This window comes from Bubalus kerabau, chromosome 4 (genome assembly GCF_029407905.1).
Source record: "Bubalus kerabau isolate K-KA32 ecotype Philippines breed swamp buffalo chromosome 4, PCC_UOA_SB_1v2, whole genome shotgun sequence".
Taxonomy (NCBI): domain Eukaryota; kingdom Metazoa; phylum Chordata; class Mammalia; order Artiodactyla; family Bovidae; genus Bubalus; species Bubalus kerabau.
This window is the reverse complement of record NC_073627.1, coordinates 180,904,026-180,921,171: the sequence shown is the minus strand read 5'-3', so window position 1 is coordinate 180,921,171 and position 17,146 is coordinate 180,904,026. Positions and strand designations below refer to the sequence as shown.

Below are 17,146 nucleotides of genomic sequence, written 5' to 3'. Positions count from 1 at the left end.
GCTTAGCGAGAAGGCGTCCGGGTGACCGAGGCAGGCCGTGACCGCGCGGTGACAAGGAGGCCATCAGCCTCACAGCGCGGGACCCAGGGAGCGTGGCGGCCAGGGACGGGGCCTCGGCCGGGGCAGACTCGGGGCACCGGCAGCGTCAGCGACCCCCGGGTGGGGCAGGCCCACCGGCCTGTCCTCCGGGCTGAGACAAGGAAGACCGAGCGGAGCCCCAGGGAGGACGCCAGCGGGCACCGCTGCTGTTATTCCATTTACTCTCGCGAGAAGACGAAGTCGACGTCAGGGAAACAAATCACAGGGAAACGCCCAACAGCCCTCAGAGCAGGAGGAGCGCGTGCGCCCCGCTCGGCCTGGGCACCTGTGTTGGTCTCCGGGGCAGAGATGGCAGGCACAGAGGCCAGCGGGCAGAAGCCCTGTCACTGTTCATGGGCACCTGCGTCTGACGGGGCTCTGCCTGGAAAGCCTGGGCCCCACACGCCGCGGCTGCAGTCCCGCAGCAGCCCGGCGCTCACAGCAGGATGTGGTACTTCAGCGCCCGGGGCACACGGTTGATGACGAGCCTCCCGTCATAGCTCAGGGAGGCGAACAGCCAGGGGTCAGCTGAGGACCAGTCCACGGCGTACACACTGTCCTCGTGTTCCTCGTAGGTGGCGATGACACTGTCCTGCGGGGGCTCCTGGCTCCTGCAAGGCACAGACACATGTGAGGGGCGGGTGCCCTGCCCCAGCCGCAGGCCTGGTCCCAGGAGCCCGGGGGAAGGGCAGGGGGGCGTCTACTGCCAAACACCTCCTGTTGGAGGCAGAGCCCAGGGCCACCCCAGAGGGGTCTCAGGGCAGTGGGTGGCCATCTACTGCCCGACACCTCCTCCTGGGGGCAGGAGCCCAGGGCCACCCCTAGAGGGCCCTACGGGCAAGGTGGGGTGCCATCCACTGCCCGACACCTCCTCCATTAGCCCTGGAGCAGGACGTGCTTGTGCTCAGCGGACGGTGGCTGAGTGGAGAACGGCTGATGGTCTGGTGGCGTCTGACAGAGGGACCTGGGGACCAAACAGCACAGTCCAGGGGTGGGCAGAGGGAGCCCCAGCCTGGACCAGGTGCGGGGCTGGCCGGAACCGGCGGGAAGGGCCAGCAGGTCCTAGCTGGGGTTTTGACTTCCCATCAACGCCTACAAACGGGGCTCATGTGTCCCTTCCCTGGGACGCCGGGCGGACGGCACTCACACACGCAGACCCCTGGGGGCCTGCGGAGCTGCGCCGCCCACCCAGCTGCAGAGAGCACAGGCCTGCAGCTGTTTTGCCGGAGGGCCTTGGGCGCTGCCTCCCATCTCATCCGCACTCTCAGCACGCGGGACCCTTCTCGGGAGACCCCGCCCCGTGTACCCCAAGTCCCTGCACTCCAGGACACTTCTCGGGAGACCCCACCCCGCGAGCCCCTCCTCCCCGGCTCCAGGACCCTTCTCGGGAGACCCCGCCCTGCGTGCCCCCTGGTCCTGGTCTCCGGGACCCTTCTCGGGAGACCCTGCCCCGCCTGCCCCCTGATCCGGGGCTCCAGGACTCTTCTCAGGAAACCCTGCCCTGCCTGCCCCCTGGTCTCGGGCTCCGAGGCCCTTCTCGGGAGACCCCGCCCCACGTGCCCCCTGGTCCTGGGCTCCGGGACCCTTCTCAGGAGACCCTGCCACGCGTGCCCCCTGGTCTTGGGCTCAGGATCCCACTAGTCCCCCAGCCCTGTCCTCCCAGGAAGCCGGCCTGCAGTGGCCAGCAGGCAGCCTGGTACAAACCCTTCCTACAAGTCCTTAAGGGGATTCCGTTCCCCCGAATCACTAAGACGTGTGGACCAAACCCAGGAGCAGGCTGGCAGGAAACTGAGCCAGCTCACAATGATGCCATCACCGGGCACGCCTGCCAGCCGCATGCCTGCCTCCCCTCCTGGTGAGCTTGTCTGAAGCTGCCACGGGCAGGTGGGACCCCTGGACCACTCAGGGCCAACGAGGCGGCTGCTGGCTCTGTTTCCGGTACAGACAGGACGCAGACTTCTGCCTGGCCGAGAGCAGACAGGACAGCAGAGAACCCCCAAGCCCTGCACGTGGCAGGCCGCTGGACTGAAGCCACCGCAGTTGTGTCTAAATGCTGTGTTTCCCAGCATCTGAACGAAAAATGACGGCGTCAAGGGAGATGATCGACAGGTCACTGCCAAGTCAGCCTCTCACATGGGGATTTTTCCCTGTAACTCAGTTGGTAGAGAATCCTCCTGCAGTGCAGGAGACCCGGGTTAGATCCCTGGGTTGTGAAAATCCACTGGAGAAGGGATAGGCTACCCACTCCAGTATTCTTGGGCTTCCCTGGTGGCTCAGCTGGTAAAGAATCAGACCGCGATGCAGGAGACCTGGGTTCAATACCTGGGTTGGGAAGATCCCCTGGAGAAGGCAAAGGCTACCCACTCCGGTACTCTGGCCTGAAGAGTCCCATGGCCTGTGTATCTATGCGGTACACCAAAGAGTCAGACACGACTGAGCAGCTTTCACTTTCACTTGGGCGGTCATGGGGCAGTGGAAGCAATCAGACGACAGCAGAGAGCGAGGAAGGTCAGGACAGGAAGACAAGCCCTCTTGCGCTCCAGGGCTCAGGCTGCCTGACTCAATGGGCTCTACTCCAGACCCCCAGCCCCGGATCCGACTCCAGGGAGGCCTGAATCATGCTCCCGCACACCAGAAGCCAGCCACCACACACAGAGACACTTCCTCCCCAGAGCAAGGGGCGTCTCCTTCAATACGCAGGCTGCTGACACAGGGCACCGGCCTTCCTGGGTGTCGCCGCCCTGGACCAGGGTGCCCTGCGTGAGCCCCAAAGCCCAGGGCCCCACAAGTCTTGGGGCCTGGGCCCCAGGGTGAAGAGAGGGCCCCTGAGCAGACGCAAGCAGGGTTGGAAGGTCCAGGGAAAAGACACCACCAAGACAAGATGGTGTGGCTGTCAGGGCAGGCTCCATGAAGAGGTCCCAGTACCAACTCGGGGTCTCTCAGGGGAAGCGGGGTGGGGGACGGAGCGCATCTGGGCCTGCAGTCCCACCCTGCCACCTGGCAGCAAGGGCAGATGGGCCACAACCTGACCCAGGACGGCACAGCGAGGAGGGACGCCAGTGCAGTCTGCCCCATGGGGCATCCTGAGGGCCAGCGGGGGCCACGGCTCACTCCCAAGGGCACAGACCAGCCGTGGTCCTCACAACCTCACCTGTGAAGCTCGGCAAGAACGTGGACAGACACGTGTTTCAGAGGCCACACCAGACGGCGTTGCTGAGCCACCCGACCCCATCACCCACACGCCCGATACCACCACAGGGACCCGGAGACGCTCCCGCAATCCTGGGCCGCCCGTCGCACGTGCTTACTTCTCCTCCAGACGGCGCTCCTCCTGGTCACTCAGGTCGTCGTCGTCCACCAGGTGGCCGAAGGGCTCGGAGGAGATGGACACCATGTTGGAGAGGATGACTCTGCTGTCGCTGCTGCCCGTGAGGACCAGCTGGTCGTGCGAGTGGTTGTAGCGGACGTTCCACACCCTGGGGGCAGAGGGAGAGGGCGCTGGGACCACCGGCCCTCCTGGACGGGGCAGCCTCGTCCCGCTGAGGCCAACACCGGGTGGTGGTCAGCAGGGGCAGGCTCGCAGCGCAGCCGTAAACCTTGTAAATCCCGACTGACAGAGAGACAACCAGACGGCAGCAGGGACCGCAGGGGGGCCCACGGGACTCACCGCGCAGCGTGCACGCAGGCTTCCCAGGGCGCCCAAGGTCAGGGACCGCAGGGGGGCCCACGGGACTCACCGCGCAGCGTGCACGCGGGCTTCCCAGGGCGCCCAAGGTCGTAACCGCCTGAGAAGCACAGCGTGGACTAGAGACGACCGAGACACGAGCCCGCCCCGGGTGGCCTCCAGGAACACTGCCCCGGCCAGGGCTGCCCTCACGCCTGGTCTGGTCACTAGGCCCAGCTTCCTTCTGACCCACAGGACCCAAGCTCACTGTGCTGAGCCGCCCGCTCAGCAGCTGCTGCAGACCCAGGGCTGGGGGATGGGCAGCAGACAGCCAGACAGCCCACTCGGGTCCAGGGGACGGGAGCTTCTTCCCGGATTGCAGGAATGACCGAACTGTCTCAACTGTACTCCAGCATTCAAATGGTAAATACACATGAGCACACACATGTGCACACACAGAAGTGTACACGCCCACAGCAGTACACAGACACAAGCACACACACGTACATGCACACAGCAGTCCACACTGACATGCAGACAGACATAAGCACACACAGGCACACATATGCATCCAGACAAGCGTACACACACATATGCACACACAACATGCTTTATTTGGATAAAAACTGGCTCACACTATGCACGATTTTCTCCAACTTGATCTCTTTCACTTAGCAAAAAGCCCCCAGCACGTGGTGAACGCACAGAAACGACACATTAGGGAGAACGGCGGGTCTTGGGTGCACTTCGTGCTGCGCGCCCAGCCCTGCCTCACACCCTCACCATCCCCCACATGGATGCTGCTGGACTGACCTATCTGACCTCCTGCCACTGGGCACTGGGGGTCTGCACCCCTGCGTGGCGCACAATGCCCCAGGAACATCTGTGCACGTTCATTTTTGCATACATGAACCAGCACTATTTCAAGAGAAGACAGAATCTAATGTTTTTCTTTTCCTACATTTATGAATCACATTCAGATTTGGAATTAGTATTTCTTCAGCAAAAATAAAACTGGTTGATTGAATGAGTCACAGCAGCACAAACTAGGCTGGTATCTGCCTTTCCAAATGGTGACGTAATCAGCAAGATAAATCACCTAATTACCGCCCCCCCCCCGCCAGGCACGCACCAGTGGGAGTGCTCCTCCAGGGTCTTGACGGGTTCGGCGACGTTGCGGGTGTCCCAGAACTTCACCTTGCAGTCGTCCCCGCAGCTGGCCAGGTAGTACTGCTTGTTGGGATTGAAATCCAGGTCCCGCACCAGCTGGCCGTGAGCGCTCTCGATGCAGTAGATCTGGCTGGGAGCGGGCAGTGGACACACAGGTAAGAGGGGGGACATGGGAAGCACTGCCCCCCACATCCCCTCCCAGACCCTGGCCAGCGTGGGGTCCAGGCTGGGGGCTCCTGCTCGCGGTCCGCACCTGTGACCCTGCAGATGGGGGCTGCCTGGCAGCTCTCAAGGGGGTGACCTGGCATCTTGATGAGAGGGAGCCAGAGGGAGGGGACTGTCACGGAGGAGCAGAGACAGATTGGACAGCCCACGTCCAGAAAGACCAGAGACACAGAAAGGGGGTGGAAAGCAGGATACGGTGCTGACGGTGTCGGGAGACGCAGAGACAGAAAAGGAAGGAGAAGCAGGAGAAGCTATAGAAACACTGAGGGAGACTGCCTGTCACGGCCAGGCCCGTCCCTCACCTACACACACAGCCGACACAGCGGTGGGAGGGGCTGAGTCGGCCACAGCTGTTTAGAGTGCACACGTGCACATGTGTGTGCATGCACACACGCGTGTACACAATGCACACAGCACACATGCACGGGTGTGCCCACACGGGTACATGTGTCCACACATACAGGTGTACATGCCCACACACATGTGCAGAGGAGAACAACATACGTGCAGGTGTGCACATATGTACGGAATGCACATAGCGCACACACGTGTGTGCCCGTATGCGTACATGTGCCCACACATACGGGTGTACATGCCCACACACATGTGCACAGAAGAGCAGGCACACACACACAGGTGCGCGCACACACACACACACAGACCTGACTGATGCCCCACCACCCAGCTCCAAGCCGCCTCTCACACAGTGTGGAATTACACTGTTCCGTCTCTACCGCGACCCCCTCTCACGTCACACACCCAAACCAGAGGAGCGGTCATCCTGAGGCGGGACAGCGGCTTTGGACAAGAGGCCTGCGTCCAGCAGGATGGACGAGGCCTAGCCCGGCCCCAGGACATGCCCATCATTCCGCCCTCTCCGCGTGCTACTCGGAGGGAGCATCCCCTCCTTCAGGCGCTGGGTCACGTGCTCCCTGCAGCCCCCAGGGAGCAGCACCCCAGGCCTCCATGCTCCCACTCACAGCAACGACTTAGTCTTTTCCATCTTTGCTCCCAGGCTGGGTTTTCCGGCCCAAAGCCACTTAAATCGGGAACTGGTTTCTAATCCTGTGCCTTTCCAATAGCCTAGTAATTTCTTCCTAAAACAAGAAGCCCAAGCCTCAAGATCTTGAGAGGGAAGCAGGGAAATGGATAAAACCAAGCCTGCTGAGGTCCCAGGGCCTGCGGAGTGCTGACCCAGGCTTTCCTGCCGGCTCTAGGCGCGGCGGCCTGAACACAAAAGCCCCGTGAACCCCCCAAGCAGCGCCGGAAGCAGCCAGCTGAGGAGGTGCACAGGCTGTGGGCAGGAGAGAGACTGTGTCGAGAAAAGCCCGGCTCACCCGCTGCCCAGCACCCCAGGGACGCCCTCCAGGGACGGTGGGCAAGGGGGCTGCAGGGCGCCACCCCCTAGGCCCTGGATTTGGGGTCTGTGAGTTTAGCTTTCGAGGTTTTCATATAGACCTCCAAAATCTTCGCATCCTTCAGGGAACACTGAGAACAGGGAAAGACGGCCACAGGCCCTGGAGGCATGCATTCTGTCCTGAGTCCCCACAGTCTGAGCCCACAGCTTTCAGCACCTCACAGCAAACCCCGCACAGCCCGGCACAGACACACACGTCGATTATGGATTACCCCCTGCACTTTCAGGGGGCCCCGGACTGAGATTTAAGGTGGTGCCCCCGCCCTTGAAGGCAACAGGAGTTATTTCCCGACCTCCGTCTCTGCAGCTTAGTGATAAATTACGGTGTGCTGAGGGGATAAACTGTATCTTAGAAAAGACTGCCGTGCTCCCGTTGCCATGACAACAGAGCGCACCCCGTCACTCCTCTGCCCGTCAACACCACACCTGGAGCAGAGAAGCTGCTCTCTCTGCTCCGTTAGCAGCGCGGGCTGTCTGTGTAATGACTTAGGTGACAAAGTGTGATCACCCTCTGGCATGCGCCCCGGAGACACAGCAGCCCTCACCTTGGAGTTGCCCATCACAGGACCCGGGAGCCTGCGGCCACCGTCTGGAGCCTGAGCTGCTGCGAAAGCCTGACCCGGATCTCCAAGGGCGACCATGGCCGCCGAAGGGCACCCAGAGGAGCCAGACCACCAGTGAGGGGCTTGGACCCACAGCCCCTGGTGTCCTGAAGGCGGGGTCAGAGGAGGAAGGCGGCTGTGCAACTCCCTTCGACACCAAGACGGACACAGACCGGCCGTGTGGCCCCCAACAGATCTGACCCGACCCGAGCCAGGAGGACAGGGGCGGGGCGGGCGGGGCGGGGCGGGGCGGGGCGGGGCTCCGGACGCGAGTCCGGTCCGCTGGCACTGACCTCATGGTCCGCGTATCCCACCCTCGGATGGCCGTGTCATTCGCCGTGGCCACCTGGGAGCAGTTGTGATGCGGGCTCCAGCGGCCCGTCGTGAACTTCAGCTGTCCTTTCCCTTCCAGGGACGCTGAGCTGGCCAGCTGTGGGTTTGGGGATATTTTCAAAGGAAGAAGGAAAGATAAGTAATTCGAACTCTATTCAGAATGTTTAAGAGGGTATCTTGTACAGGATATCATTGAAGATAATTATTGAAAATAATTAGGAAGCTCTGTCTTTGTTTTCTCCCCTTAAAAGGCAAGAATGTTTGAACCATATTTGCAAAAAACGTATATATATATATATATACATTTATAAAATGGAGCACAGCAAAAAAAATAGCAAGGGTATTAATAGAGCCTCTCCCAGACAGGATTTGCCGATGTGTGATTAGAGGATCTGCTCAAATCTGAGGCAATCATACGGAACAGCCCGAGCATCAGCCTCCTCCAAAGACAAGGCTGAGGCGGCAGGGGTCCGCAAGCCCCTGGTGCCGAGGGACCAACGGCCATGACCTGGACACACACATGCTCAGACAGCCCCCGCCCGGCCTCGAGGGTCTCTGGCTCTGTTACTTGGGGGTTAATTAACCCCAGTAGGTAACAGTGGAGACCCTGGAGACCACCAGCCCTGGGGGAGCCTGGGAGACAGGCGCCCCATCCCACTGCCCACCCGCCCTCGATCTTCCGCACAAAGGCCTGTCACTTGGTGGGGACGGACACAGGGGGCTCTGGGCTTGTCTGTGGCCCTCAGACACTCGCTCCTCCGTGACCCACTTCACTTAACCTTGAACACCAGCCTTGCCCTGCAGAACCTCTGAGAGGGGCCCGGGGTGGCCACCGCAGTGCTGGATGGAGGCCCCAGGAATTTATTAGGCCCAGACTCAGCCCCACCAGGCGTGGCCCAGAAGGCAGATGGTCAGTGCAAGGGGATTCGACCAGAACCTGGGGAAAACCACCCGCTTCCTCTCCCGGGAGCCTGGCCCGGTTAAGAAGTCTGACAGCAGAGACGTCTTTAAGAATGACTCTGAGCCAGGGCCCCACTTACGGTGTGACCGCAGCATCAGGGGTCACCGCCCAGGAGGCACTGACCAGCTGGAGGCACCTCACCTCTTCCTTGGACAGTCTCAACCTGTCCCAGAAAACCTTTCTCCCCAAAACCCACTTTCCCACCTCACCGACTCTGCAAACCATGTGGACGACAGGCCTCGTGCCAGCCCGTCTCGGCGCTAGTCCTCGTGGGCACATGCGCTCCTCTCCCAGGGACAGAACACCTGGAGTCCGTGCCCCGAGTGCCGGACAGAGGCCCGCAGGGTTAGGACAGCGTCTCGTCTCTAAGGAAACTCACAGACAGCCACCCATCCGGGTTCACAGGGAGTCCTCCTGGGTGCCCGCCCTGGCCCCCACTCCATGACCAGGAGCAAGCGCCAGGTCAAACCCTTAACAAACGTCACCGCCAGTCAAGCTCCCCACGCTGCCTCTACGCGGACTCTGTCAGCCTCCAAGGGAAGGAAAGGCCGCAAAACTGACCAACACCCTGCCTCCAACACCCACACTGAGTGGCCTCTGGCCAACAGTCCACGAGGAACCCAGGCCCTCTGTCCAAGCATATCCAAGAGCTCTCTGATGAGACCCCTAGCCCGCAGCCTCGCCAGCCTTGAGGTTCCAGACTTTTGACGGTCCCCACAGAAACTGCATGATGGCCAGTGGAAAGCGCTAACTCGGGGGCACCTGTCAGGGAGCATGGGTAACTGACAAGACCCCACGTGAACTCAGCAGTGGAGACCCCCACAGAGAGGGCAGGGGCCCCGCCCAAGGTCACAGCCGCCCTGCAGAATGCATCCGGCTCCCGCTCCACCCCTCACTCTAACACAGGAACCACCAGGGCCACAGAGCGCCGTGCCCACGGGTGCCGAGAAGTCTGCGAGGCAGATTTTAATGAAAACCTGAAAGACAGCTCACCATCAATTTTTTAAGGGGCTTCTTGGGGCAGCCAGCATGGTGCAAGTTGTAAGGTTAATCAATCACTTTTTCTGGTTTCCTGGTGACATGGAGACAGAACTCAGCAAGAACTCCAGAGGGTGCAGTGCACACGGTAATCTGCTTCCAGCATTAAAGAGAAATATTCAGTGCTTCCTGGTCCAGGAGGAGTGATGAAAGGCTCCCCCAAACCCTCTCAGAAGAGCGACTGGTGCAGGACAAGAACAAAGAAGGCACCGCCGACGAACAAAACGCTGGGACTCAAGCCAGCGGGGGCAGTTCAAGGAGAGTCTCAGCGTGAGGTTTCCAGAGACCCAAGCAGCACCCCCATCACCAAGCCCCACAGTATGGAGCGGGGGCAGGACTGGGCAGACCTGGGCCAGGAGCAGGACTCAGTGTAGAGAGGGGGCAGGACTCAGCATGGAGAGGGGGCAGGACTCAGCGTGGAGCTGGGAGGACTCAGCGTGGAGCGGGGAGGACTCAGCGTGGAGATGGGGAGGACTCAGCATAGAGAGGGGGCAGGACTCAGCGTGGAGACAGGGAGGACTCAGCGTGGAGACGGGGAGGACTCAGCGTGGAGTGGGGGCAGGACTCAGCATAGAGAGGGGGCAGGACTCAGCATAGAGAGGGGGCAGGACTCAGCGTGGAGCGGGGAGGACTCAGCGTGGAGCGGGGAGGACTCAGCGTGGAGACAGGGAGGACTCAGCATAGAGGGGGGCAGGACTCAGCGTGGAGACGGGGAGGACTCAGCGTGGAGATGGGGAGGACTCAGCGTGGAGTGGGGGCAGGACTCAGCATAGAGAGGGGGCAGGACTCAGCGTGGAGCAGGGGCAGGACTCAGTGTGGAGACGGGGAGGACTCAGCATGGAGACGGGGAGGACTCAGCGTGGAGTGGGGGCAGGACTCAGCATGGAGATGGGGAGGACTCAGCGTGGAGACAGGGAGGACTCAGCGTGGAGCAGGGGCAGGACTCAGCATAGAGAGGGGGCAGGACTCAGCGTGGAGCTGGGGCAGGACTCAGCATGGAGAGGGGGCAGGACTCAAGAATCTGGGGCCCAGCACATGCCCCTCAGGACCAGAGAGGTCAGCAAGCGCCACCATCCTACCTCCTCACCCCACCAATGTGAAGCAACTGCAGGGCTGTGGCCTTTCCAGCACAAGAGACGCTGCGTCCATGCAGGCAAGTCCACCGTGAGCCTGGCCCCGGCTGCCGGTCACACAGCAGCCCCCACTGTGGGAGCCCCTCTCCCTGGAACACCCTGCACAGCCCCCAGGGGCTAAGACGGCCCTGAGCCAGGCCTGGTGGGCTTGCTCCCCTCTCCAAGACGGGGTTAGGCCTGGACACACAGTCACGCATGAAAAGGTGACAAAGGGACTTCAGGAAAGGCTTTCCTTACAAACCAAGGGTGCTGTGGAGTCTGGATGTGATGGCTGGAACCTCGCAGCCACCTTTCAGTCATGATGCGGAAAGCAGTGACAGGCGGACATGGCAGAGGCCATGCAGAGTCGCTGGGCCCTCGATTTGATGAAGACCCTGCATTAGCTGACCCCAGGGAGCTTTATTCCCCCACCTGTTTCAGCAGACAATAAAACCTCCTATCTAAGTCACTTCTTATGTCCTGCAGCCAACTGCGTTCTCACCGACACACCCAGGATGCCCCTCTGAGCCGACGCCATCAGGGGTGCCTTCAGGGAAGGGCAGCCCCACTTTGAGCCAGACAGCCGAGTGGGTCCCCACTTTCCCAGTGAGTGACCACGAGTTACTGCATCTCTCTAAGGCCTGGCTTTCTCTCCTGTGTCTCATTTGTAAGACAGATATCAAAGAATCTGCCCCCAAGGCTATGAGGATTCACCAAGACGAACCCCTAAAAAGCACCACCCCTACCCGCAGCTCTGCTCTGCTTTCAGGGACCCAGGGGGAGGGACAGGGAGTGCTGTCTTCTGGGCCCAGGGAGGGGCCTCAGGACTGTCTTGGGAACGCAACTCGGCAGGACACCCCGGGCCCATCGCTGCCTTCAGAAGGGGAAAGAAAGGGTCCCACCACCCCCACCCCTGCCCCAGGGTCACAGGGCAGGAGGGCTACCCCCTGTGTGCCACGCCCTGGCCCACGAAGGCCGGAGACCCAGCAGGGCTGGTGGCTCCCACACCCGTGAAGGACTCTGCACCCCAGGAGTGCTCTGGCTCCACAGGTTTTGAGAGCGGCCTCCTGGAAACCAGAGTCCCCGTGTTTAGGAAATGCACGCACAGCAGCAGGTGCCAACAAAGGTGAGGACCCCGAGGTCATTTTCGATGTGTCTGCAGTTCATTTCAAGCAGGACTGATACTGCAGGAAGAAGAGCGAGAAGGGCATCCCTCTGTGGCACCAAAAGCCAACCCCTCCTCATGGACAGAAACTGTGTCTGACACCCACCGACACGGTGTGATCTCCAAACAGACTCCAAACAGGGAAGGCTGTGAGGGAGGATTTAAGGTCTTTGGCCGAGATGGGCGAGAAGGTAATGGGTGTTCCTGTCCCAGTGAGGAGCCACGAGCAAGGTGCTGGAGAGACGGGCTTTCTGCGCCTTCCACTTTTAACCTGGGGGCTCTGGGAGCCGGCCCTCCTCCCCGCTGGCCACACGCAGAGCCCCGGAAGCTGAGGGAAGGGGGGTCGTGGGCAAGGAGGCGGGAAGCCTGGGCTGCACCCTGAGCCTCTGTCCCTGGGCAGTGAGCTGGTCCTGGGTGTGGGCACAGGGGGCAGGGCTGCTGGGAGCGCCTCCCCGCCGGCGTGGGCTGCGGCCTCCTACAGCATGTTTTAAACCTGCACTAGAGGTTTCTGGAAGCACACCATGTCCTTGAAGCCTGTTCTCTTCCTCCCAGGAAGTGCTCCCCTGGGCACCGGCCCTCAGGCCTGTATGCGGGTGACGCCAGCCGCCCTTCCGCCCTGCGGAAGCTAGTTCTTCCCACAGCCGGGGAAAGCCCTAGAACCCGGGCGTGAGCACACGCAGACCCAAATTGGCGGGCACCACCTTGGGGTCCTGGTACCCAGGGAGCACCCCCTCCAGGCCTCCCTGGGGCTCCACTAATGATTACAAATGGCAGAGAGCCTCCGATTTAATTGCAAAAGGTAATGATGCAGTGAGCATAAGATTAGATTCACCACAGAAGGCAATATCCTCAAACAATAAGGACAAAAATTGAGGAGCTGGGTGTGAAGATGGCTGGAATCGATAGGAAGGTTTCGGTATTAAATACTCTGGCCCCAGGGTCGCAAAGTGGTATCGACAGAACTGCTGACAGCAGATAAAAAAAGGGGAGAGAAACGAAATTGGTCCCTGCAGAAAATCAGTTACAGATTAATCACCCTACCGTAAAAGCATTTTGAGACGACGGAGGGTCTGAAGAGCTGTTCACACTTTGATGACTGCACAGGCCCACAAAGTTGGGACCCCAGAGCAGTGGACTCCTAACGCCCCCCCCGGCATCGCCTGCCGGGTGGCAGTGGCCACTCGGTCACTCCGCGCATCCCCGGACCAGGGCTGGCGTCCTGCCCAGCGCTGCCATGAGGCCCGGCACCCTCACAGGACAGCCATGTCCCTTTCTGGGCTCAAGGGTGGTCTCGGCGAACAGCCAGCCCCCTGAGCGCAGGCGGGGTCAGGGAGCAGGAGGAGGCACCCTGGACTCTGGTCTGGATGCCCTGCCGAGTACCCTGGAAGGCGGAGGTATGGGGGGACTGTGGAGGCGTTGACCCGGACTCAGGGGCCCACGGGGCAACGTCAGGAGCCAGCTTCCTTCAGGTTCCCGCTTGGGCCTCAGTTTGGGTGAAATCTGCTTTCTGCTCCAGGATAGAGAGATGTCTTATTTTTTTCTTAATTTTAATAAAGACAGTGATTTCTTTCCTGAAGGATTATGACTGTGCTGGGGAACCAGCTGACTCCTAACCTCCCACTGAAGCCTGTGAGAGGTCCTTCCAGTCGGCGGTTTCTGTATGTGGACAGGTCACTCCACACTGGGACGAGTCTGACTTCTAGGTCATGTGTTGATAACGACCCATCACTACACATGCAATCTCAACCCAGAAGGTGAAGACATGGGGCAAGAGAGCTGAGCACACGTCCCAGGCATGAGCGGACAGAAGGCGAACATGGCCCCTGAACGGGTCTCCCGGAGGCGTGCCTCTCACGCCCCGGCGGGCGGCAGCAGGACCCCAGGCGTGGGGGGCATTAGAGGCATTGTTGTGTCAAAGTGCTTCACCTTCTCTCCAGAGTTGCAGCTCCGACAAACAAATGCACTGAAATTATGAATCCATGTAAAACAAGACATTTGATAAGAGGACATTTTAAGGAATCATATATGAAAAAATACCTACCAATGGGTAGAATATTTAGTCTCTAAAAGACACACTCTTTGAGGTGAGGAGGATGTGAAAGCCAGACTGGTTCCCAAGAAGCCTGGCACATAGTACTGAGCAGGTCTGGGGGTGAACGGGCTGTCGGGGGAGACGCCGCCTCCTGGTCGGGACCCTGTAGCAGAGCTGCCCCCGAGCCGCGGGGCGAGACCTCAGGGGACACATGGGCACCTGACAGGGCAAGACGACGGCCACAGCCACCCAGACGGAAAGGCGGATGCGCCCGACAGCCACACCCTGAGATGCTGACGGGCCAGCGGGGTCACGGTCAACAGTTATTTTCACGACCAGGAAACCTTTGTGTCATGAATGCTCCTCTCTGAAAGGAGGAGCATGTATTTAACCAAATACATGTTGGAAACCCTTCGTTAAAAAGATTCACACCTGAAACAGAAGACTACGATTCAGGGCAAATTACAGCCAAAGGGGAGAGTTTTGTCAACATCCAGGTTCCTTGTCATATTTGCACCAGGCCCTGAGACCAGAATTGGAATCTTTTTGCCCGAAAGAGACAGTCAGTCAGTCATCTGACTGACAATGATCCAGTCCGTTTCTTAGTGATTTCAAAATCAGTGTCAAGATTCTAAACATGTATGAACCGAGGAGTGTATTCTGAACTCGCCTGAAGGGTCTAATCAGGAAGACAGAGGACAGAAACCTCGTGGTTTGAGTTACTCACCATGGCCTGGCTGGAGCTTTCCTGCAAGTCCCACAGCAGGATGTGGTTGTCGGCCAGTGAGATGACCCTCTTCCCGTCTCCCGCGGGCTCCCAGGCGACGCTGAGGGAAGGAGGGAGCCCAGAGTTACAAGGTGCCCACCCCGAGGCCCGGAGCTTGGACACATGGCCCTCAGCTAGGCCCGGCCCAGCCCCCGTCAGCAGGGGGAGGCAGCGTGACCTGGGGCAGTGACTCGGCGCAGCTACCATGCTCCTGAGGCCTGAGTGCCCACATCCTCCCCAGGGTTCACTGAGGTCGAGAGGATGGGCCCCTGTGATGGGGTAAGTGCCCTGGTGTGGACTGACACCAGTTCCCAGGCTCCCTGTCTCTGTGTACATATGTCTCTGTCTCTCTACTTCTCTCTCTTCCTATTCATCTCCGTCTCTATATCTCCATCTCTCTCTCCATCTCCATCTCTCTCTCTGTCTCCGCCTCTCTCCACGTCTGCATCTCTCTCTGCGTCTCCATCTCTATATCTCCGTCTTTCTCTGCATCTCCGTCTCTCCCTGTGTCCCCGTCTCTCTCTCCATCTCTGTCTCCGTCTCTCTCTGCGTCCTCGTCTCCCTCTCCCCGTCTCTCTCTCTCTCTGTGTCTCCGTCTCTCTCTGCGTCTACGTCTCTGTATCTCCGTCTCTCTCCGTCTCCGCATCTCTTTCCGCGTCTGCGTCTCTCCGTCCCCATCTCTCTCTGCGTCTCCGTCTCTCTCTGCGTCTCCGTCTCTCTCCACGTCTCCTTCTCTCTCCACGTCTCCATCTCTCTCTCCGTCTCTGTCTCTCTCCGTATCCCCGGCTCTCGCCGCGTCCCTGCCCCTCTCCGCGTCTGAGCCTCTCTCCACGTCTGCGTCTCTGCGTCTCCATCTCTCTCCCCCTCTCTCCGCGTCTCCGCCTCTCTACACGTCTGCGTCTCCATCTCTATATCTCCATCTCTCTCTGCGTCTCCATCTCTGTCTCTGCGTCTCCGTCTCTCCCTGTGTCTCCATCTCTCTCTCTGTCTCTCTCTGCGTCTCCGTCTCCGTCTCTCTCCCTGTCTCCGTCTCTCTCTGTGTCTCCGTCTCTCTCTGCGTCTCAGTCTCTGTATCTCTGTCTCTCTCCACATGTGCGTCTCTCTCCGCCTCTCCGTCTCTCTCCGTCTCCGTGTCTCTCTCCGCGTCTCCGTCTCTATCTCGGTCTCTCTCTGCGTCTCCATCTCTCTCCGCGTCTGCATCTCTCTGTCCCCATCTCTCTCTGCGTCTCCGTCTCTCTCTGCGTCTCCGTCTCTCTCTCCGTCTCCATCTCTCTCTCCGTCTCCGTCTCTCTCCGCGTCTGCGTCTCTGTCTCTCTCTGCATCCCCGTCTCTCTCCGCGTCTCCATCTCTCTCTCCGTCCCCATCTCTCTCTGCGTCCCCACCCCTCTCCGTGTCCCCGCCCCCTCCGCGTCTGCGCCTCTCTCCACGTCTGAGTCTCTCTCTGCGTCTCCATCTCTCTCCCCCTCTCTCCGCGTCTCCGCCTCTCTCCGCGTCTCCGCCTCTCTCCGCGTCTCCGCCTCTCTCCGCGTCTCCACCTCTCTCCACGTCTGCGTCTCCATCTCTATATCTCTGTCTCTCTCTGCGTCTCCGTCTCTGTCTCTGCGTCTCCGTCTCTCCCTGTGTCTCCGTCTCTCTCTCCATCTCTCTCTGCGTCCCCGTCTCCGTCTCTCTCTGTGTCTCCGTCTCTCTCTGTGTCTCGGTCTCTATATCTCTGTCTCTCTCCACATCTGCGTCTCTCTCCGCCTCTCCGTCTCCGTGTCTCTCTGCGTCTCTGTCTCTATCTCCATCTCTCTCTGCGTCTCCGTCTCCGTCTCCGTCTCTCTCCGCGTCTGCGTCTCTCTGTCTCCATCTCTCTCTCCGTCTCTGTCTCTCCGTTTCCATCTCTCTCTCCGTCTCCGTCTCTCTCCACGTCTGCGTCTCTGTCTCTCTCTGCGTCCCCGTCTCTCTCCGTGTCTCCATCTCTCTCCGCATCTGCGTCTCTGCGTCTCCGTCTCTCTCTGCGTCTCCATCTCTCTCTTACTGTCTGGTGAACAGCGGCCACCTGCCAGTTGGGAAAAGAGCACGCTCAGCCCCTGACCTGCCCACACCCTGACCCCAGCTCTCTAGCCCCGGGAGCTGTGAGCAGTCCAGCCGTAGGTTTCATCAGGGCACCTGAGCTGAGGCACTGCTGATGCCTTCTCCCAGGACCTGAGGCACAGACAGCTGACAGACCCTGGCTGCTGAGATGCTGAGCGGCCTGCTGGGGGCTGGGTCTGAAGGGGCCCAGGTGGGTGGTGCCCACATCTTCCACTGCCCCCTCCTGGGAGGGCAAAGCTGAGAGCCCTGGTCACCCGCCAGGCCCGAGACGGCAGACCACGTCCTTCTGTCTCAGCCCACGTGAGCCACGGTTTCCTGTCACCTGCAGCCAAAGCCGTCTTAACTGACGCAATGGATATGCGAACAACCAACAAGATAAAAATCATATCGCCCATGCGATAAAACCATGAAGAGGCTGAGAATTTTTCAGTGTGACCACTGGGATTTCTGTCTTCCCTAATGAAATTCTTTCGAGCTTATGAAGAGAGCTTCATTTCACATCCTCCC

At 60.1% G+C, this 17,146-nt stretch overlaps 1 protein-coding gene across 2 annotated transcripts in view; it reads right to left on the bottom strand.

The window, feature by feature from the left end:
* Window positions 1–243: 243 nt before the first annotated feature.
* The window catches only part of EIPR1 (EARP complex and GARP complex interacting protein 1), a 67,546-nt gene continuing 50,643 nt past the window's right edge, over window positions 244–17,146 (bottom strand). For both annotated transcript variants that reach the window (XM_055579544.1, XM_055579545.1), the window contains 5 exons: window positions 14,525–14,624; window positions 7,450–7,586; window positions 4,875–5,042; window positions 3,387–3,554; window positions 244–689 (listed from right to left, as the gene is read on the bottom strand). In XM_055579544.1, the coding sequence (XP_055435519.1) occupies window positions 515–689; window positions 3,387–3,554; window positions 4,875–5,042; window positions 7,450–7,586; window positions 14,525–14,624 (748 nt within the window). In that variant the 3' untranslated portion in view covers window positions 244–514. The remainder of the gene's footprint in view (window positions 690–3,386; window positions 3,555–4,874; window positions 5,043–7,449; window positions 7,587–14,524; window positions 14,625–17,146) is intronic.